Source organism: Orbicella franksi, chromosome 4, assembly GCF_964199315.1.
Source record: "Orbicella franksi chromosome 4, jaOrbFran1.1, whole genome shotgun sequence".
Classification (NCBI taxonomy): Eukaryota; Metazoa; Cnidaria; class Anthozoa; order Scleractinia; family Merulinidae; genus Orbicella; species Orbicella franksi.
Window position 1 is genome coordinate 23,329,107 of NC_138148.1, and position 21,463 is coordinate 23,350,569.

At 38.3% G+C, this 21,463-nt stretch overlaps 4 protein-coding genes across 11 annotated transcripts in view; 2 read left to right on the forward strand and 2 right to left on the reverse strand.

Moving 5' to 3' along the window:
- Positions 1 to 21,463, forward strand: part of LOC145484989 (interleukin-1 receptor-associated kinase 4-like) — a 212,542-nt gene that overhangs the window by 156,852 nt on the left and 34,227 nt on the right. The window lies entirely within an intron of this gene.
- Positions 1 to 21,463, reverse strand: part of LOC145485001 (katanin p80 WD40 repeat-containing subunit B1-like) — a 332,677-nt gene that overhangs the window by 5,971 nt on the left and 305,243 nt on the right. The gene's annotated exons all lie outside the window — the stretch shown is intronic.
- Positions 1,761 to 21,463, reverse strand: part of LOC145485022 (TNF receptor-associated factor 6-like) — a 33,145-nt gene continuing 13,442 nt past the window's right edge. For 5 of the 7 annotated variants that reach the window (XR_014049126.1, XR_014049129.1, XR_014049128.1 and 2 more), the window contains 4 exons: positions 6,531 to 16,863; positions 5,827 to 6,007; positions 5,066 to 5,276; positions 1,761 to 4,612 (listed from right to left, as the gene is read on the reverse strand). Coding sequence is in view for 1 of the 7 variants with exons in the window: in XM_081463669.1 (XP_081319795.1) it covers positions 5,136 to 5,276; positions 5,827 to 6,007; positions 6,531 to 6,976 (768 nt within the window). In the remaining 6 variants the exon portion in view is untranslated. Of the gene's footprint in view, positions 5,277 to 5,826; positions 6,008 to 6,530; positions 16,864 to 21,463 lie in introns of all 7 variants that reach the window. The other 2 variants (XR_014049127.1, XM_081463669.1) reach the window with 2 other exon arrangements.
- LOC145485079 (uncharacterized) lies at positions 16,860 to 21,463 on the forward strand. The gene is made up of 3 exons (XM_081463725.1): positions 16,860 to 19,790; positions 19,934 to 20,002; positions 20,219 to 21,463. The coding sequence occupies exons 1-3, from the start codon at positions 19,665 to 19,667 to the stop codon at positions 20,435 to 20,437; spliced, it is 414 nt and encodes a 137-aa protein (XP_081319851.1). The 5' UTR covers positions 16,860 to 19,664; the 3' UTR covers positions 20,438 to 21,463.

Genomic DNA, 21,463 nt, shown 5'->3' on the forward strand with positions numbered 1-21,463 from the left:
CAAATACCCAGGCATCCCTCGCCCTTCTCCTTCGGTTGTACTGAAAAGAGACGTACAGATTTGTCACTGGACATTTTTTTTCCGTGACCAGAATAGAAATTGTTTTTTTGCAACACATTAGCATAATTTAAAGCTGAACATCTTCCTTTACGTTTTATGATACATGCAAGATAGGTTCAGTTAGCGTTTGATTCTATTGGTCGATGAACCCGGCGGTTTAAACATCTCGGGATGCTTCAAGGTGGCTCCATAGGGTATTCATTTATCACGTTGCGCCCGCTAGTGTTATGTTTTGAATGCTGTTTTTGCATTCGTTTTTACACCCAGTCCTTTCAAACTTACTAAATGTAATTAGCATGGTTGATATGTTAATGTACTAGCATCTCTGTTTAAATCTTGGCTTTTAATGTTGAATTATAGACACCCAAACAAATGCGTTGTTTACCGCTTTGATGTCGTTATTTGTGATTTCCTTGAATTTCCTTCGGTGAAATTCTCCAAAATTTTTACTTTACTTGGAATACGGTGGGAAACGAATTTTAAGCAGAAAAAAAGTAGGGTTTATACTGGCAGTTTTTTTAGATGTTTGCAAATTTATGTCTTTTACCGCTGCAGAAAAACTGGTCAGATAGACTTCGTTGAAAAACGAGCTCCAACTAAAGTAAATATTTATTACCAGTCTGGCAAATTTAACGGAATTTTTTCCGTAGGAAACGCGCGAAAATTCGCTGTCAGTTTTGCTTTTTCTGCTCATGTTGACGTCATAAGATATCGAAAAACACTGACGTTTTCCTTTGAGTGCGCGCAGATTACTTGAGCTTTTAATTCGTCCTAAGCGCGCGTGCGATCGTAAAACTATAGGGAGCCACCTTAACATGTATGTGTCTTTGCTGTGCTAGTTTCCAGCCACCTTAGATTTCATTTAATATCTTCGGGAAATTAGCCAAGGTGGGTTGGCTTTTCTCTCGTTGTTTTCTGAATGTTTTGGGTTTCAACTAGCGATCTCACCTTAGCCTTGTGATTAAACTTGCTCTCGTCACACTTAACTACGGCGCCCGGTCCTCCAAAAGGTATGAACGGCCTCCGATCCAGATCTCTAGAACACACACCTTGCAGCCGTCGGTAAATTTTTGAGACCAGCCCTGGGTTGAGAGATAATCTCCGCGCTGTTTGTCGTTGGGAATCTTCAGAGACAAAATAGTGTATTGTAAAGAGCAGCGTTCCTAGTGGTACGCGGGGAAACTCCTCAAAAAAACTGTTGGTTCGCAAGCTCCTTTTCTTCTTACAGCCGCTGCAACGCCTATTAATAAGAAAAGAAAAGATGACGCCATTGTTTCGGGAGTGGAGAATAACGGTGTTATAATTAGCGCCCAATAATACCTCACAGAGTTCTGCAGAGTTTGTCATGATTTCAATCCTATGTGTCTTTCACGGGTCGTAAAAAAGGCAGTCCGTTCTAAGCGCTTTAGATTTCATTTACATTTAAACCCATCCTTGAAACAGCTGCTCTTAGCCTAAAGTCTATCTTGAAAACAGGAACATAATTCAGAGAACCTTATTTTTTGGTTAACTGCGGTCTGTTTTCCCCTCAGGGGGGGAGGGGGGAAGGGGGGAAGGGGAGGTTCAATAGCAAATTTAAGTGAAGTTAAAGGGACAAAAAAGTTATCAAAAATTTTATCCTGGTATTTGGGATATCGTTTTCATCAATTTGTTACCACTCCGTATACCATTAACTTTTACATAATAAAACACTTTTTTGTCGGGGCAAAATGAATTTGGGTGACAGTTCGAATGGTCGATGTCTTCTTCACTTTTCCTCACAGGAACCGATTCGTGTCTAACAAAAAGACAGGCATAGCTTTCAGTCCTTTCATGCAGCAGGCGCACTGGAATAATCATAGTCTTGTTAACCAGGCTCCCTTCCGTTGAGTTGATCCGGAAAACCTTCAAAATTAATAGCGCTTCTCTGAATCAAATGGGTAGCTAACTGTCCGACGGTGTTCGTCTTTCGGTTCGACTACAAATTTACCATCAATAATCCGCCAAGAATTTCACGCTGAAGATACGCCAAGGCTATTTAACGTTCGCGTCACACGCCTGGTCCCACGCCTTCTCCGGGCAACGCAGTTAGGAAAACTTGTACGCAAATGTATCGTAAGATGTCCGTTATCGGGCAGGATATGAGTGATAAAGAGAAGTTAAGAAGCCATAGTTATCAAGTCGATCCGCCTTGCCCCGTTCAGCATTTACACGCCAGTACTAGCACATAAATGTTCGCGCCGCTATACGCCAAAAACTCCAATCTCCCGCCAATATGCCGCGAAATTTGAAAGGCTGCCCATGTCTAAGATCTTAAGCGTAACCTACACTAAATGCACCCTGAATCCAAATTTTGATTTAAGAGAAAACCTGACTTACCAATGAAATCCATCAACATGGTTGCCGTTCCTCTGTATTACGACCATGTCCTCGTTACATTGTGCACACCGAAGCGGATCGGCCAGCAGGAAACGTCGTTGCAACCACTGGATCAAGTTCATACGCGGACCCCGTTGCAAATCTATACATTCATTCAGATTCATGACTTCTCACTCACGAGAGCGTTATTCGCAGTTAGCGCGAAGTACCACTACGAAGATGTTTTAGCGGCTTTTATTGTGCTTACGTTCGGCGTGAACCTGTGAAACTCCCAAGTGACGTAAAACAACTGACAACCCAAAACAAAAAACCCAAGACAATAGAGAAAACAATAGCTCCAAAGTAAAAGAAAGAATTCTCATACCTCATTTTGTATTATCTTTTGACGTATTCATTAACGTTACATAGCGAGGAGAATCTCGCAGATTTTATCCGCGGGACACTAATTGGAGTGGTTCCTTAAAAAAAAAACTAAGAGTAGAAAAGCATAAAAAAAAAAAAAAAATCGCACGTTCTTTTCTACAGGCCACTAACAAAACTAATGCGGGAATAAACAACAGACTTGCTAAGTTGGTTGATTGGCCGATCGTCTTGTCCGGAAACATTGCTTTTGACGCTTTTACGAATACAAGTCGAAAATGGATAATGAGGCGTTGTAACATTATCGAATTCCTGGCGGGATTGCTGGATAGTACAAGTACCGGAATTTTTCTCTTGAAATTGACTTCTCACATGCATAAGACATTTAACACATGGGCTAAGTCTCTGCAGTTTTCATATCCTGAGAGCAAATTTTGACCCAGTATCGGCTAAACTCTCATAAGAGACCACCTCCCGTAAGCGATCGCTTAGGCTTGACATTTTGGGTGGTCGCTTACGGGAGGTTCAGCCGTAATTTCATAATCGGCAATGTTGGTAATAATTACTATGTGAATTGTATTTTACACGGTCCTCTTGCCAATTAATTGTTTTGGTTACAAAAAAGTTTGAGATAAACTAATTGTAGTGAAAATTTTAGTGTCATTAAACAGTACAGAGACAAGAGATGGAGATCTCATTAAGTTTACAATTGACAGGCGAATATAATGCGGAGCTAATTAGGTACCAGATTTGATGTGGTTCAGATTGGATACCTGTAATTGAACATCTACATTATCGCACGTCGATAAATTGCAAATGGGTGGGCGCATAACCAATCACAGTCGAGAGTTGTGAGGGTACAATCCGGGGAAGAAGCGCAAAAGAAGAGAGATAACAAGGATCTCGCGAATAACATAAACAGGTACTATACATGTATTTCCTTTTGAGTAGTTACATTATGATGTCTGGTAAAAGAGCGAAAGATCCTATCATTGATCTGATCAGAAGGAAATGTAAATGAAGATGCCAACCAAAGAGTGCCCAGTCAAGTCACCATTTAACACCAAAACTTATCATTACAACTTTTATTCACTAATAATTGCATTTAAAAAGTAAGAGTAGCAGGCAATTTTTTCTTCAGTTTAACACATACGCCCAGCATTGAAGTGACTATAACGGGATTTTACTTTTCAGACAGGTATGTTAATTTTAAAAGGCAAATCAAATACCAATTAACATAATTTTCATTCTTACAATAGTGATAATGGTCATCATGATGAAATCTTTTTCGTACGATAAAAGACTATAATCCAGATAGTGCATCAATTATAGAGCAGTCACGATCAGTTTTGGTTTTATTTCTGATTGCATCAAAGAATGGACGCGAGTTTTTTAAGCCTAGTAATTCGCAATATGGAGCATTACTTAATTCTCTTTTAAAGTATAATAAGACATTACATATTTCACAGTCATTTTCCCGTCTGGGACAATGTTAAAAAAAACGGCTGATGAAATTCTTCCAATCAGCTGCCCCTCTTTAATTTCTCTCGCTTCAAACATGAACTATTCATTTCTTTCCTTCGTAACAGTAACTTCAATATTTGTAAGCTACTATAATGTCTGGTGTCTCAATTACTTTTGATTACTTTAGATACTTAGTATAGATAACTAAATGTAGCTATAGATGTCGATAGTGACCTTAAACGTTACTTCTTGCTCATTTATGAGATCACCGAAGTCCACCTCAGCGCCGATCATCTTCCCTTCGGTTACAATTGCCGGAAAGCGCGTTTCGAATCGTTTCAGCACGTCGCCATCCCGAATTAAAGCGAATCTGAAAAACAATTTGTTGTACTTCAGTTACAAATACACACAACTACATAATTACATCGCCGTCGACTGACTGAGATGCCGTTGCAGTTATTAGCATCATGGCCAACCAGAACGTGAAAGAAAAAGAAACTTGATTATTCACTTAATCAATCGTTCCCCTTATAATTACTTGCTGAGAAGGGTAGAAAAACATGCGTGAGTATAGTTAAAAATGTACACAACTATACGAGATAAAATGGTTCCATTTCATAGTAAGACTCGAACAAAAAAACACTGATTTAGTCAATGCCCACTTGGACAATTATGAACTTGTTTGCTCCCCTTCCTTGCACCACACATCATGCCCCAAGAACTTCAAGCGTCAATTTGCAATTTGAGAGCTTCGATAAAGTTTGTACGTATGTCTGTCTGTCTGTTTGCAGATAAATCACTACTCGGCTAAAATGAGCCTTACCTTGCCGAGACAGTGAGCGGTGTAGAACAGACCAGCTGTTCTATAACCATCTTTTGGGGCGTGGCTGTTCTCAACCAAATGCATCTGAACATACTGCGGTCAAAGCTGAAGTGAGGACTTGCCGCGTTTTGCCCGCCGGAAGGTCAACCAGACTCAATGTCCACTTATAACTCTTTCTTTTGCGGAGAACTCTTTCCACTTTTTCTTCGGCCTATAAATCATTAAAATAAACTGGCGTAAGTCATTTCAATATTCATTGACTGGTTTATCATCAGCCGGCGTATATTGCCCTGCTACTACATGTAAATCCATAATTTCTAAACTTTTAGCTACATGTAGAGCTAAATGGATTTCAGCAAAGTAAAGAGTGTGGTCTGAATAGCCAGAACACTCATGTTTTGACCAATTAAACAATGGTACACATACAAATCCTTCTGATTTCGAACTTCCACGAAACTTAAAGGAATCCAAACCTGAAAATATGCATGTTAGCTTATATGTAAATGTTCTTTCCATCTTGATAACATCATGCATTGCCAGTGACTAAATCAGTGCGTTCTCTTGGAAAGCACGTCACCTGACCAACTATTGCAAAAGGCCTATTACCCTAACGGAAGTTATCACAGCCGAATTTGAATTCAACCTTCATAGACATTTGCTCATGTAAAATATCTAGATTATAACTCTTAGACGTTTACAGAGATTAATGGGGCACTGAGTCGATTCAATAAATGATCTATAGCCAACCTAAGGTCACGTACCTTGCTGAATATCTTGCTTTTTAATTTCTCCACTTCGTTCTTCAGCATCACCTGATGACATTCTTGGTATTGACGATCATGTTCGTATTTACCACCAAGAGCGTAATAATTGTTGCAACCCTTGAAATCACATTTAACTACACGCCTAGGACAGTCACCGAGGTGCAAGTGGATCTGTGATCTGTAAACAGGCAAACGAATTTGTTCAATTTAACAAATTGACGACAGTTTTTTATACGTCTGTTCTTTTTCTGATTAAGAATTTCGTCATAACTTGGTCAAAGTAGCTGTGGAGCCATTCGGCTATCGTCTCCTGGATCCGCAGACTACTTTAGCAATGTTATGACGAAATTCATTGTCCATAATAGGACCGACGCATGAAAAACTGACTTCAATTTATTTTTTACGATAAGAAATTGTCAAATCGTCCGCTCTCGCTCGTTGACGCATCGTATAAATCAAAAATCACGCGTCTGTCTGTATATTGACAATGAAAATTAGCCAATCAGCGCGCGAGAATTTCTGCAGTTATTGTAAAAACACCAGTAGCGGCTATCGTGATACTTTTGTCAAATATTTGAACTAATTCGCAGTCTGGTCTGAAAGAGATTGTTTACTGAGCATTTTATTCTAACTTTTATTACATCCGTAGTTAGCTTCGAGAAATGAGAATGACCTTGCCTCCAGTGTACAGTTAAACTTACCTCGGTAATCTCTCTCCGCACTGAAGCGGACATAGCAGAGGGCCTTGCGCACAGTTTTCCACGTGAACGTCGAGATGAAATCTCGGTACTCCCACACTACAGAACATGCATGAAACCTTTTCATAAGGGCATGCCGCCAGGTGCTCGTCCAATGCAGAGCGCTGTCGGTTCCCGATACAACCATTTGGGCACTCCACTAACATAAACGGGCAGGTGTCACAGTGCCTTTCTTTATCGCTATGCTGCCCAGTCCATGAGCAGTCGCCATTTGTGCAGCGCACATTAATTTTGGATATCATCGCTTTTACAGCGATATTCGGATTTAAATTGGAGGCGTCAAGAATCACACGGCAGAGGGGACAGGTTTTTCTTTGATTTGCGATACTCTCCAGTAAACAGGCCTTGCATGCACTATGTCCACAGGACAACGAGACAGGCTCATTCATCAACTCCTTGCTGGGAGAAAATGGCAAAAGAGGGAGTGAGAATCGAATGTTGAAATAGAGGAGGAGAAGAACAAATAGAAGGACGGCAAGGCTATGACAAACACAACAACCAAATAATGCTATAAAGTTAATAAAACCTACGAAATCACATCGAATTTTAGGAACAAAAGACTAGAATACGAGAAGTCCCTCTTTCGCTTAGCCCGTCGTGCGCTTCTCGCCCCCAGGATTCCGCGCGGACATTGTTTTCTCGCGGTATTCTATCGCGTCACACACGACGGACTAAGCGAAAGAGCGACTGCTCGTAGACCCAAACGATCGAAACGTATAACCTATTAAGTCAAAAACCAGCCTCGGATCTATTCTTAAATTATTCTTAAAATCTCGCAAATTTCGTTGTCGATATTCTTATAAACTAAGTGGTAAAAAGTTGTAAAACAATGCGGTTCCGGCCTTGAGCAATATCTGTTTATGGAGGGATTTCCAAAAAAAAAGGCCATGGATCAGCGTATTTATTTACCCACATTCACATCCCCTCGCCCTCGTCCACAAGGCGAAACACTTGATTAGTATCACACAATTCAAATCTCGGGCCTGAGCACATTCTAACTCATTCTTATAGCTATCAACTAAATCTGGAGCTCGAAGAATCTGAACTCCTCGCGCTCGCACTCAACACTTTGAAATCTCGGTCTCGCAGTATACAACGCCAAAATGTCTCGGGCTCGCACAGAAAAACGCCGTCTCGCAGTCTCGCATTTACCATTTGCCACCCCTAATTAACCACTGAAGTTCGCAATCTGCGCTCTCTCCGAGACCTGTTCACCCTCTTATATGGACAGTTTGATATAGCCTGCGGACAGGCTCCCGGCGAGGAGAGGAAAAAAATTAGGCGAGCCTGTTCCCAGGCTAATTTTGATTATGCAGAACGAACGAAGCGCGAACCTGACCCGCAAAATTAAGCAATGGTACAAGTCTGTTGCCGTTGAAAACACTAGACCTCTACAAACTACGACTTGATATTTCCAAGCAAAGATACAGTACTCTCTGTGTTTGCGGCGGTCGGACGGACATATCGCGCAAAGGCAAATTAAAATCAAAACAAAACAATTTCGACAACAGCAAAACAAGAGAAAGGTTGTAAGGCTGGAATTTCTCACCATACTGGGCATAGCAGACTATGGTCCACTTCATCTTCTGAGCCTTCCGATTCTTCTCCATTTCTGACAATTTTAACAATCTCGCAGTTAAAATTGCTTAACCCAGACATGTTGGAAAAATCCGCCGCTTAGTAGAGGAATGGCCGACAGTCACTACCGAGCTTCAATGCGTTTAGTCGCGCGCGTGTCTGATCAAAAGACTATTATTTCCATTGTGACGAAGAGTCTTCGTCACAAAAGAACCCGGTCGAAGACTGATAACTGACAATAGCTTGAATTCAATCATAGCGGCTTGGGTGACATCAACACTTGTGAAAAACTATTAAAATATCCGCGAAAGAGTTTGTTGCGAAGATGAAGTGGGCACAGATCATGTGCTGCGCAGTCCAAAAGAATATTGTAATTTTACTTGTTTCCACTTTCTGAGTTCTAGCCAAAGCGTATCGCAACAGATTGACATCTCCCATGATGAATGTCCCTTTGTTTTAGAAACAATGCCTTTTGTTTCTGCAGTGCATGAAACGACTTGTTATGTATCATACTGTGATGTCCGCGGAGAAGCTGCTATGTCTATCTGATTTTTTTTTTAAAGTAATTTCCAGACCTATTAAATGCTTCGAACTTAACTTTAATTAAAGAAGGACCTAGTTTGACTTGAGCGAAATAGCCAAAAAATTTACGGAAAACAATCACACAAAGAAAATGGCGCTTGTTTTTCTTTTCACCTATTATTAGTAGTCAGTGTCTCACTGCTATTCATTGTCATGTGCCCACATTTTTGCTGGCGCAAACGCTCTCACAAGGATGAAATGCCGCACCTAAATCGTATACCTAACTTTCAGTAACCAAAAGAAAAAAAAAAACACTTTTTCTTGCAAAAGTGTCAAAAGTAGCGGAAAATCTTCACGTGCATCTTCTGTCGGAAAATCTAGGTTGCGTTAAAAAACATTCCCCCAAAGATTATGCCAATTCGTAATTTGGCAGCAAAAGAGCGTCTTACTTAATAACCAGAGCATCTATAGGAAATCAAAAGAAACAGGTAATTCGACAACAAAGCAAAGAAAACAGCGGCATCCATTTGTTAATGCCATACCGCCCCAGCGACAATACAACAAATTTATTTTTACCGTCCAGTTAGCAGTTTTTGCGCTGGTCGATTTATGAAGTCAAGTAAGAATTGAAATCCCGTATCCTGCCCTATTCCCCATGTAAATCTCGCATCCCAACTTCGTAGAAACACGAAATCCCGCTCGCGCTAATAATTTAAATTCCTGCTTTCCGCTCCTGTTTTCAGATAGTGCAAAACCTCCCTGTAGCATAATTTGTTTCCTGAATCAAGGTGCAAAGTGTCAGTTCAAAAAACCAATTACTGCTCATTATTCTTTTGTAGCACGTAAGTGATCGAAAGTGGCATCAGTTTTCTTGTCCCCTGGGTGCGATTGGTACAATACCTACACGCGTGCGAATTAGAGCAGCGTGCCTTTCAGTGTGCTTTCGTGTTTACATCAAAGTTACTAAGAGATTGAAGCTGCGTGTGTGCGATTTATCCCACAAAATGAGTCATAGTAATCGCGCATTCCAAAGGACTGTTATTTTTTTGGAAAAAAGACGGAATGCAGTGCCAAATAATGCCGAAATGAGCAGGCTTACAAACGCGAGGCGTGTTGGTGACATCTCTTTCACAAAGAACAACACAGACACTGAGATCGGCGACATCCTTGTCAGAACCTTTCCATCACTGGCCGGGAAAGAGCTTAGTAGGTGAGTTTGACTTTTACTAGGTTAACTAGCTCTGGATGCAATACATGTGTTTGTAGGTACTTGACAGTTCTGCACAGCAAGAACGCTCCCGCAAAAAATCATACTTCTCTACATGTTATAGTTTTAAAATACAGCGGAACCCAGCTATTTCGAAAGGGGAAACGAAAGGAATTATTGGAAATAGCCGACAGTAAATTACCAAAGGGCAAATCCGAGGGAAATGGTTTAGATTTTGAAATAACAGGGAATTAGAAAGAACCAAGTGCGAATAACCGGGGTGCAACTGGATTGGTGTTTCGGGGTTTCTTAAAACAGACAAAAGGAAAGCCGAAGGGTGATTTTGTTGAATGCAGAAGATTGAGACTAATCGTGATTAAACGGCATTTAATGTAGTTTTATTTTTGTATCTATAGCTGGTTTTCACGTGACGTCACCAAAATTCGAACTACAAAGTTATTGATCTTCCTGAAATTGTATTTAAATGATGTAAAAGAGCAGCTGAAAACTAATATTCATACAAATTTTCGCTCCTAATGGATTCTTGGTTTTGTGATACACTACGCTTGAATTTCTAAGCTTTTGCGTGACGCGGCAGTTACATGTCATGATGGTTAAAAGTTACTTATTTCGGGGAACTTGGCTATCTGAACAGTGCATGTCTTAGAAAAAGTATTATTTAAACGTTTTAGAGTTCCTCGAGGGATAAATTCACGCTTTTGTAGCAAAACTCAGTGACAAATGTTTCTGTTGGTTTCCAGCCGCCATGTTGGTGCCCGTACCGATTGGCACCAGCATGGCGTCTCCTTACAAATCTCTATAAATTTAGGTATAAATTTCTCCGCATATCTCGCATAAGAAAAATTGCTGTGCCCAAATTTTTGCGAGAGTCTTTGCATATTTACATTCTTTCATTTCCCAGAATCTGGACTTTATCTATTGCCGGGTTTTGATTTTTATTTTGATCTAGTTTGAATTGCGTGACACTGAAAACCAGCAATAGATTAATAAACCCAATTCAGTGAAAGTGTTACTTGTCAGAGTGATTTGATCTCGATGTCCAAAACATTGTGCGCGCCCAGCAGCGACGCGAGCATTAGTGAAACATGCGGGTAAAGCCTCCAAAAACCCTCAAGCACGATGTAACAATCCCGGTAAATAGCAATTCTTATATTCAGGAGAATACTTTCTTTAAATAGAGGCAGAATTTTTCTTTGTAATCTCTCTGTTTTGATATGGGGTGGGGAGTGGCCTTATAGACTGAGAATTGCCAGATTGGCGATCAGTGGGCAAGAGCCTTTACCTGTCTCGTGGGCGAGACTACTGTAGGCTCGACTTCCGCCGTTTTCTCGAGTCCGGTCCACGTTTGGGGGAGTAGCGCGGGATCCTTTCTCGAACGGCGGCCGGTAATCGAGCCTAGCGCGAGGCCTGCGAGGGAATTTAGAAAAAAAAGGCGCGCGCCATGGAAGACCGAAAAATATCATTTCGAGATACTTAAGAAATCTATGAAAAAAATACCTTGCTTATTTCTTAATATTTTTGTGGACTTATGCAAGAGGACGTGATGTCACGTGACGGAGCTTTGGGAGCAAGAGTAGTCTGAGAGGTTAAATGAGTACTAGTATTTTGCGTGATTGCTTTCGAGTAAGGGCGGCCATTGTTGTACTTGCCATATTCTCTGAGTGAATCCTTACCGCTGCGCCCCCCCTGTAATAATGAATAAGTTGCAAGGGAATACAGCTATTAAGTCATCTAGCGTATCTCAACGGCAAACGCTGCCTTTTGGTAAATGTTTAAGGAAAAAAAAAAAAAAAAGAAAGAAGGAAAAGTGAAAAAGAAATAAACTAAAAAAACCCTTCAGCTTGCAACTCACACGTTTAAAAAAAGTTCCATCCAGTTCCATTACCAAAGTTACAGTATATTTCAGGCTTTTATAAATTTGGATTTTTTAAAAAGATAATAGCGATCATTTAATACAAAACGACTGCAAAACCCTGTTTTATAAACATTAAATTATTAACTTAACAAAAACATGCAAACTACTGTTATTAATTTTTTTTCAAGACTTGAACTTTCAAGCACCAAATTAGTTATATTATAGTATGGGGAAATCACTGGGTATAGTTGGTGCACTGACTGTGTCCTCAATATTTCATTCATCCAGTCTAGAATTTATTACTTCCTATGAGCGAGGGCATGCCATGAAGACGGTGGCAACTGGCATGCAAAATGGTGCCCAAATAATGAACCTCTTTGGCGGTTGCAGGAAAAAAAAGATTTTCCTGTTGCTACCCAATCCAGGTTTGTAGAAGCCTTTGTGTTATTAACATTAATATTAAAAATGATTTCAGTTGTAGAAAACATGTAGTTACCTAATGGGTTATTTTAGTGAAACACTTGCTCTGATTGTTTGAAGAGTGCATCCCATCTCACATCTCCCATTTACAACACTAAAGCATGCATCTAACTTACCAAATGGCTGCCAAAAATTGTTTTCCCATTGATGGAAACAGTCCTGAGCCATGTAATTCTTGTTTTCAAAAGCCAGCAATTCAAAAATTCAATATTTGCTAACTTTGAATGCTATTAAGCTGTACTGGGCAATACTGGCCATTATGTAGTTTTCAAATGGACCTCGCTGTGCTCAATCCATACTCGAAAGGCCTTGGGCATTTATATGAGATCTATGAGATATATATATAAGATACGTAAAAACCTTATCACTGAGTCACAAAGTGCTCTACAGTCATGGAGCTATATCATTAATTGTTTATGAAAGAAAAAATTGAAACAAATTACACTACAGATCTGTTTTGAAAGGGCCTGGTGGTCCTCTTTCTTCAGGAGCATGAAACACTGACTGACTAGACATCCTTATATAGGCTGATCATTCAAGCATGCTTTATCAAGTACTTGCTCATATGCTAGTTCAAGAGGACCACTAGACCCTTTCAAAACAAACCTGTAGTGTAATGTTTTACCTGTAAGTTTTCCTTCCATATACAATTAATTATATATGAGATACGTATATTTTTTAATTTGAATATTATCACTTTTGTTCCAGCAACAACCTCAGCTCTGACCTCGCCTCCTACCACACAGCCATCTACATCTGGACCATCATCTTCACCTGCAGTCACACAACCATCCTCGACACAACCATCCATATCTGCATCCTTGTTAACACCCGCAGCCTCACAGCCATCCACGTTTGCATCCTCATCTGCACAACCAGTCACACTGTCATCTACTGCAACAATACCCCCGGCAGTCACTCAATCATCTGCACCAGCACCTCTGACCCAACCCCTGCTCCCCTCTTCATCCACAGCAATCAATTTGACTGCACCACAAAGAAAGGGAAGTAAGAGTCAAGATCTGGAACTGTCATGCTACATGTATGTTTCTTTTATTTATTTATTTATTCTACATATGTAACTGATTTACATGAATGCCTGCTTAAGGATTGTTTAGGTTTCAAGGACTTAGGACTTTGGAAAGAACTTTCAATGTTTTAGGACTGGTCATTCTTTATGGGTGGGGAGGAGACCCTTCTTACTTTTCCATTCACTTTGTTATGTTTTGTTGGTTTAGTATGTCCATCAGATGATAACAAGGACAAGAAAAACCAAAAAGAAAAAAAAAAGTTACTGTTCAGTTATTAATGTTTGAAGATATGACACTTGAACTTTAAAGAGTTATCATATTTTCTCCTCTACTGATACAATTTCTACCATGTTTCGGCAATACAATATATTACAGGCATGGCAAGTGCCAGAAAATGCTATTTTTTAATTTAAACGCCAACCCTACATGGGTAGGAAAATTTCCACTCAAATGGATCTTAAGATGTCCATTATCGACCAGCTATACATGGGTGATAAAGAGAGTTAAGAAGCCATAGTTATCATGCCAAATTTGTCTTGCATAGTTAAGCGTTTATTCACTGGCACCAGCAAATATAAATGGCTTAAACATGTACACTGCTATATGCCAAGAGCTCCATGTGCAGTTGTGAAAATCAGTTAATATCACTAAGATATTAACCAGATTTAGCTGGGGCAGATTCAGTCAAATGACGTGTTAAGACCAATCGCACGTGAGGGAAAATATAACACAACCCAACCTTATTCAACCTCTCCTACAGCTCAAGCATGTGCCTTTTCATTTGGTAAAGTTCGATTTACTCAGAGACTTGTTTGTTGATTTACATGTGATGACAACAGCATTTTTTTTACTGTTTAAATTTTATGGATCTGTGTACAGAAAATGTATATTTACTTGACAAATAACAATTTTTATCTGAAATAAGTGTAGCAAGACTTTCACATAAAAGTCATTCCTTGGAGTAATCAACAAATTACTTGTTTGCCAATTTAGCTCAAGGCTACATATATTTTCTAGAGTGGAAGGCTATGGTTACAAGTAGTCATTATGATGAGATGTGAATTGATTATTCATACATTTCAGCAGACAGTGATGAGGAGATAGTAGAAATACACCCTGATGAGCAGCAGCAAGGTATCTCATGGGAATAATTGTGTTGTGGTTTAAAACAGAAGGTCACTCCAAGAAATTTTTTTTTTTTTTGGTCAATGCTAATAAAAACCTTGCACTAAGTTTAGCCACTCACCGAAGTTTCAGCCTCTAAAGTGCCAGTTTTCCTTATGAAATTCATCTCCAGTGGAGCCCAAAATTCAACATCGCTGCCACCATTTTGAACAGTACTCAGCAGCCAGGCCACGTTTTCGTGATTTCAAGTACAAGAGATTTTGTCCAAATGGGTGATAATTGCGTGGAAAAAATACATCTTGCTGGCCTTTTGAATAATGCAAAGTCAGTTGCGGATGGAATGACATCACATAAACTTAGCCTGTTCAAAAGTGCAGTTCAAAATGACAGCCTGTGAGTCACTTCTTTCGAGTCGAACTTCATCAGGATAGCAGGCACTTCACAGGCTGAAACTTCAGTTTGCTGAATGTTTACTTGGTATGGGTGAAGACAAAAAAGTTAGCTTTTTGGGAGTGACATTCTCCTTTAAGGTTCTTCATGGTTAAATTCCAAGGAGTGTCTATTTATAATAAAGAGTTTGAAATTGTTATAAAAAAATTAAATTAACACCAATGAAAAAAATGTTTTAACAATGTCATTGTTCTAAGTGATATTGTTTTCTCTTACCACATTTAGATTATCTATCAGCTAGCACAGAACCTCTTGAAACAGGTATATTGTAATTTCTAAGTTCACACAGATGTCATAATTATTCTTTCTTTCAAATTCTACCATTTAATATTAATTTTGTATCGCCTACTTTTTTTCCAAGTATGGTCATAAGAATTGAAACAAATATAACTCTATTATGTCTGTAGAGACCCTGTATTTTTTCTTACAAAAAAATAAAGTCATTTACATGCAATCAACTTTTAGCTGGGACTATTGAGGAGAATCTGTGTCCTCTCGGTGCAGTGGATTTGAAAAATGGGAAAGGTATGCTAAATTTTACTCCAATTTTGATCGCAATATACTGTTCAATGTACTTTTTAAAGAATGGAACAAAAATTAATCAAAGAAAATGAAATATACATGTTTATTAGCATATCAGTTTATTTTATACGTGAAAGGTACAACTCAGTCAGGTATATAAGCTTTTACAAGTCAGGACTTCATTCATTTCATAATTCAAAAGACAAGTGATCCATTTTATTCCTCTTGTGGAAGGATATAAAAATGTTTTTTTCTTACACGGCAGTTTAAAGAGGGCACAACATTTTTTAAATTGTTTGATCTGATAATCAAATTATTAATCTCTTAGTCTTTATTGTTTTACAAAATCATATACTGTCATTATCAGGCTACAATTTAATAATTTCAAATTGCTACTTTAGTGCCATCCCACAAACTGGACAGGGTGCAGGAGGTACTCTTATGCGAAAGAGAGCTGACAAATGACGATCTCCACCAGCCCTTGCCATTTTTTTTAAATCTCTCTTTTGACGAGGTTTGTGACCAAATGATACTTTAAAATTAGATGACTGTGTTTTCTTTGTGGTTGTCTTATAAGCCAACATCACACCAAAAATTGAAAACGTGCAACCGTAACAGGGTGATATCAGGGAGTTTGAGAAAACCGAAACAGCAAAGGGAATGTGAATGTCACTAAGCAAACAGATTACAAAGCAGTGCAATAACTTTGTGCAGGGATTCCTTTTTTGGATAACCATAAATACTGTCCTCTGAAAAAACAATACGAAACAATCACATTCTGTTTTGTCTGGAGAATGTGAACCGCAGCGCCTGATTTTTTAAATGTTCAAATTTCGAATGCAATGTTTGGTTCAGGATAGTTTAGACCAATAAACATGAAAAAAAAAAAAAAATTGAAGTATCACGAGATTCTCACTGTTGTGGTTACTTTAATTCCCCATCAAATCTGCATGGGCCAGGCTACATAAATATAGGTCTGTGTAAGCTAAGGGTAAATGGCTAAGAATACCGATGTAGCATACAAGCAGAGTCATTTACTATGTAATCCAAATAAACTGGACATTATAGCGATGTTACAAAGAGGGTAGGCGAAGCACAACTTTTTCCTTTGGAATAACTCGCAATAATTTATTCCCATACAGTTACTGGTCATGTGGACAAAATTTCAACTGGGTCAGGCATTGTTCATGTCGAAAAAAGATGTTGCTATTCAAAATGACCTGCAAATAATAAGTTTGTGCACACCCTCTTGGCTAGCTCCATGTAAAATATGGATATTTAAAATATAAATTTATCATACATGTAGCATTGGATTTTTTCTAACTTAAATCTGCTTACATGTAAATGGTTCCAGATGTGCCACCAAGGGAGGATTGATCAGCAGCTGATGGTCTTGGTCATCCTCAAAGAGGGAGATGACATTCGTCATGTTCAAAGGTACATGTACATGTATTCGTCCCTTGCTGTTACTTGTCATTCATATTCCTGGATGAAAGTGATAAACAACAACATCATTTTTTAAATTTTAAGTTCACTGATAGATGGATATTTCTTTTGTTGTGTCGAGAGTCTAGGATGGAGGACTACTGGGGTTAGAAGGGTTAGAATATTGGGAAAAGAGCTTCAATTATGCGAAATCCTAGTTCCTGGTAAAAACGTGGCCCACAGAGGTCATTTAGTTTTGTCTGTTGGACACACAATACTAAGAGACTTTTAATAACAGAAATCTATTAATGTAGTGCTGGGGTGGTTGAAGAAGCGTATGAACTCCATTGCTGGGTAGGTGAGGCAAGTGGCCCTTAAAAAATAAGTTACAAAAAAAATCATTTTTTTTGCACATTTTAGGGGGTTGTACTGTTATCACAGTATCCAAAACAGACATGACTGTATATTGTTGTGTGTACATGACATTAAAATTTCAGGATATGAAAAAAAAAACAAGAGGACCTGACAGACTTTAAAGTGTGCAATAATGGCTTGCAACAGAAGTCATTCAAAAAATTCTACCCTGTGCTTTCAAATGTCATGGAGTTGTAGTGTTGACGTTCGCGTAAATGAAAATTTCATTCAGGAACTATCTGCCATGTTTGGGTGCACAAGCTCAGTTAACGGCAAAGTCTGGCATTACACTGTAGTTGTTTTCAAAGTGTATTCATATGATCAAGCATCACTGAGCAAAGAAAATGTAAGAGACACTAAAATGTAAGAAAAAAAATGGTGTTGAATTTTCATCTTGTATATCAATCTCTTCTTCTTCTTCTTCTCTGTAGATTTTTTAGCTTACTGGGAAATGCTCAAAACATCTACTATTGGATCGCTAAAGCAGGATCTAAGAGTGGCAGACAAGGTATTTATCAAGTAAAGAGTAAGTTAATTTTTCAATAAGCTTACTGCTATTTATTAAATTTCATGTTAGTGAAATGTTTTAATTAATTTAGAATAGAGTAGAATTATAGGAAAAAGGAGCAAGGATTGATGTCTCTTAGATGTGTTTAATATTTATGATAATTTTCAGCAATGAAATGCATGTGAAATGTGCCAATGGTTGCTAAAAGGTGTAATGCCAAGTGCATGTTAATCCTCAACTTGACAAATACAAACACGAAACAAGCATTTACATTCATTTGTAAACTTTCTAAAGGAGACTGGAAATAATTTGTTTTTAAAAACTTTGGTCAACTGATTTATTTTTGGTGATCACATTTCTTTTGGTAGTGTTACAAAAATTTGGCTCCAAGGGCCAGGAAACAGGGGTCTTCATCTTGTCACCCACAACATCAAAGCCAAACCTTGTAGAACGTTTTTCTGGTAAGTTCTCATCAATATTAAATAATTGGTATGCGATACATATTGTGTTCAGTGAGTAGCACTTAGAGGAGAAGGGCACTCCAAAAAATGTATTTTTTTCTGTCAAAGGTTAGTGTTAGGGTTAGCCACGCACCGAAGTTTCAGCCTCTAAAGTGCAGGTTTTCCTTGTGAAATTAATCTCCAAAGAAGCCCAAAATTCAGGAACAGTATGCAGCAGCCAGGCCGTGTTTTTGTGTTTTCATTCCGTTCAGGAGACTTCGTCCAAGTAGCTTCCGAAGAGCCTTTTAACTGCCTTTGAGCCATACTGTTTTGAGCCAAACATGCCTGGCCTGGCTGCCAAAACAGTTTCAAAATGGCAGCCTCCAAAGCCAATCTTTCAAGACTAATTTCTTCAGGATAGCAGGCACTTCAAGGGCTAAAACTTCGGTGGGTGGAAACGCTGAATGTTTACTTGCTATAGGTGAATTCAAAGACAACAGGCTTTCTGGAGTGACCTTATCCTTTAATGGCCATCTGTTAAGAGTTGCAGTTACACATTTTAGTAATAAATTACATTAACTTACAATTCAGTTTGAGTGCATTAACATACAGAAAGTTATTTTCCACACAATCAAGCAGAAAATTATGCAAAGAAATATGTAATTAAAAAAAAAAACAGTTTTCACAACGCTGAAAACAGATTGCACAAGATTATAGCTACATGGAAAATGGACATGCATTTCAAGTTACTATGATATGCTCATAGCTTTTCTTTTTAGTAATACCAGAAAGTGGCTTAAGTTGTTAATTCCACATGTATGGTTTCCTTTACATAATTTAACTTTTAACATAGGCGAGAGCCTGAAAAATGTCACCTTTAATGAGGTCAGGGATGCCCTAGCACAAGGGACAACATCACTACAAGCCCTAAAAACTGAATGGTAAGATTACAATACAGTAATGGTCATGTAGCAAACCACACACTGTACCTGCTAAATCTGCTAGTAAGCATACCAAATAAATCCTGCTGGTAAGTTTAAGCTCATGCTTACTTATTGTGCCTGTTTGCCAAAATTTTGAGACATTAATCATAACAAAGACACATAACGGCTTTTAATATGCAGTCAAGGACATGTTTAATTTAGTCTTAGTAGAGCCAAGGGATCACCAGGTATTGTAATATGGAACATTTCACTATTACTGCAATGCTTGTTATTGAAATCTCTACCAAAAATTTCTGGCTGAGCTCACAAAAGAAGTGATGTTCTCAAAAAAATTTCGGGTGCTCAGGGTTCAAGTTTTGTTCCTTCCATTGAAAGCATCAGTCTTTCCACCCACCCAGTCCTTTCTTGAAAATGTGTAAGGTTTTTCGTTAGCACAAAGACATGTAGTGTTCCTTGTTTAGGTTACATTAACAGCCAAGTCTCTGATATGAACTGTCTGAAAGGGGTCGGTTATTGTTGTTGTTGTTAAGTCAGGAATGTGCTTCTACATTCTTGATGTGTAACAGACAAATTATATCTGCTGCATGTGGTATAACAAAGCATTTTTCTGACAGGGAAAGAGTTCAAATAAGAGAAGAGCAGGAGTTGGAACTCAAGCAATCCCTTGCAAGTGACAAGAAGGTAAATGCTAAACTATTAATCCAGTGATTTTTATATTACATATAAACATTCACAGTTGTGTTAATGTTACTATTTTATAAATTCCAGCAAAACACAACAATTGTTTATTCTAAAATTATGCATTCCTTTTTTTGCTTTATCAGAAGGAACAGTCTATGCCAGGAAAATCAGATGATGATACTGATGAGGACTATGATGTCAAAACCTACAGGGTAAGGCAACTTGTTTCAAATAAAACTGAGAAACAATGTATTTATCTTGAGGTATACACATTCATGTGTCAACTCACATCAATTGGCATATATTACATATAGGTATAAACATTTCTGCAAAAACTCATGAGTGTTGTGTCAATGTCACTATTTTTATGCCACCAAAAACACAACAACTGTTCATTGTAAATGGCTTAAATTATTTTGCTTTATCAGAAGGACCAGTCCACGCCAGTGAAATGCCATTTGAATCAAGACTGTGATGCCAAAGCATGTAGGGTATGTCCCAGAGTATCAAATAAAAATATTAAAAACTGTATTTCTCTTGAGGTATACATAATGATATGCCGGCCATCTCAGGTCAATTGGCCTACTAGTCAACAAAATACTGAAATAAGCCATTCTAGGAAGGAGGGAACAATAAAGTACAGGTGATTGAAAAACTGACATGACTGATTCAGCCACAAACACAAACTCTAAACTTACTAGGGAAAAAGCCTGCTACACATGAGAAATAAAAGTTCTTCAATCGTTGGAATCATATGAAACAGGATATTTTTGGTTTTTGATTGATTGTATTGAGGAGCATTACTTTAGAATCCAAAAAATTGGGTCAAAGGTGTATATATGTTAATTTTGTTTGAAATATTTTTTCTATCTACATGTATTGCATTTGTAGTAGTAATTTTTGTAATATCATTTGTATCTAATATCATTTTGTACCCCAAATGCGATGACTAAATATGACGGTATGTTTTTCGACTCCTTAGATAAGAGAGGATAGGGCCAATCGTGTGCCACCAGAGCCTCAAAAGGGGTACATCATAATTCTTCGCTTTGGCAACCTCAAATTTCACCGCAAGTTCAAAAGAACTGCCTTGTTCCAGGTATACACTGAAAAACTACAGTAAATTTAATTAATGTACATAATGTGCAATACTATTTGTATTTTAAGCAAACCACCAGAACAGTAATGTAAAAGAATTTGTGTGAAGAGACACATGCAGGGATATAACCATTTTAGTCAACGTTGAAAACTCTTCAATCTGTGGCAAAACAAAGCTCTGCTTCTAGCCACTTTCACATTTGAGTTTCCAACTTTTAAAGTTTATCAAATGTATGTACCGCATTTTTTTTTTTACCTTGCCCTTTTAATCTGCTGGCACTTGTTACTAGTTTGATATTATACATATTTATATTGAAATACTGTTTTGGTCTATGTGAATGACAGGAAGTGTATGACTGGGCAGGCTCGATTGAAGCTCTACCACTGCACTTCACCCTTCAAAGAAGACAGGAAGTGATTTTACATGAACATCCCATAACAGAACAAGAGGTTCTGGATATATACGAGAGAGTAAGTAGTACATATTGAAATATCAATTACACAACATGATGTACAAGTTAAATGTAATTTTATACTGCTCATGTATCAAAAGAGCACTTGGATATTGTAGATAA

Excerpts from the sequence above, each read along its gene's own strand:
- LOC145485079 (XM_081463725.1), top strand. The coding sequence starts at position 19,665 with ATGTGTAACAGACAAATTATATCTGCTGCATGTGGTATAACAAAGCAT. Across the intron at positions 19,791-19,933 it reads CCCTTGCAAGTGACAAGAAG|AAGGAACAGTCTATGCCAGG; the intron begins GTAAATGCTAAA and ends TTGCTTTATCAG. Across the intron at positions 20,003-20,218 it reads ATGATGTCAAAACCTACAGG|AAGGACCAGTCCACGCCAGT; the intron begins GTAAGGCAACTT and ends TTGCTTTATCAG.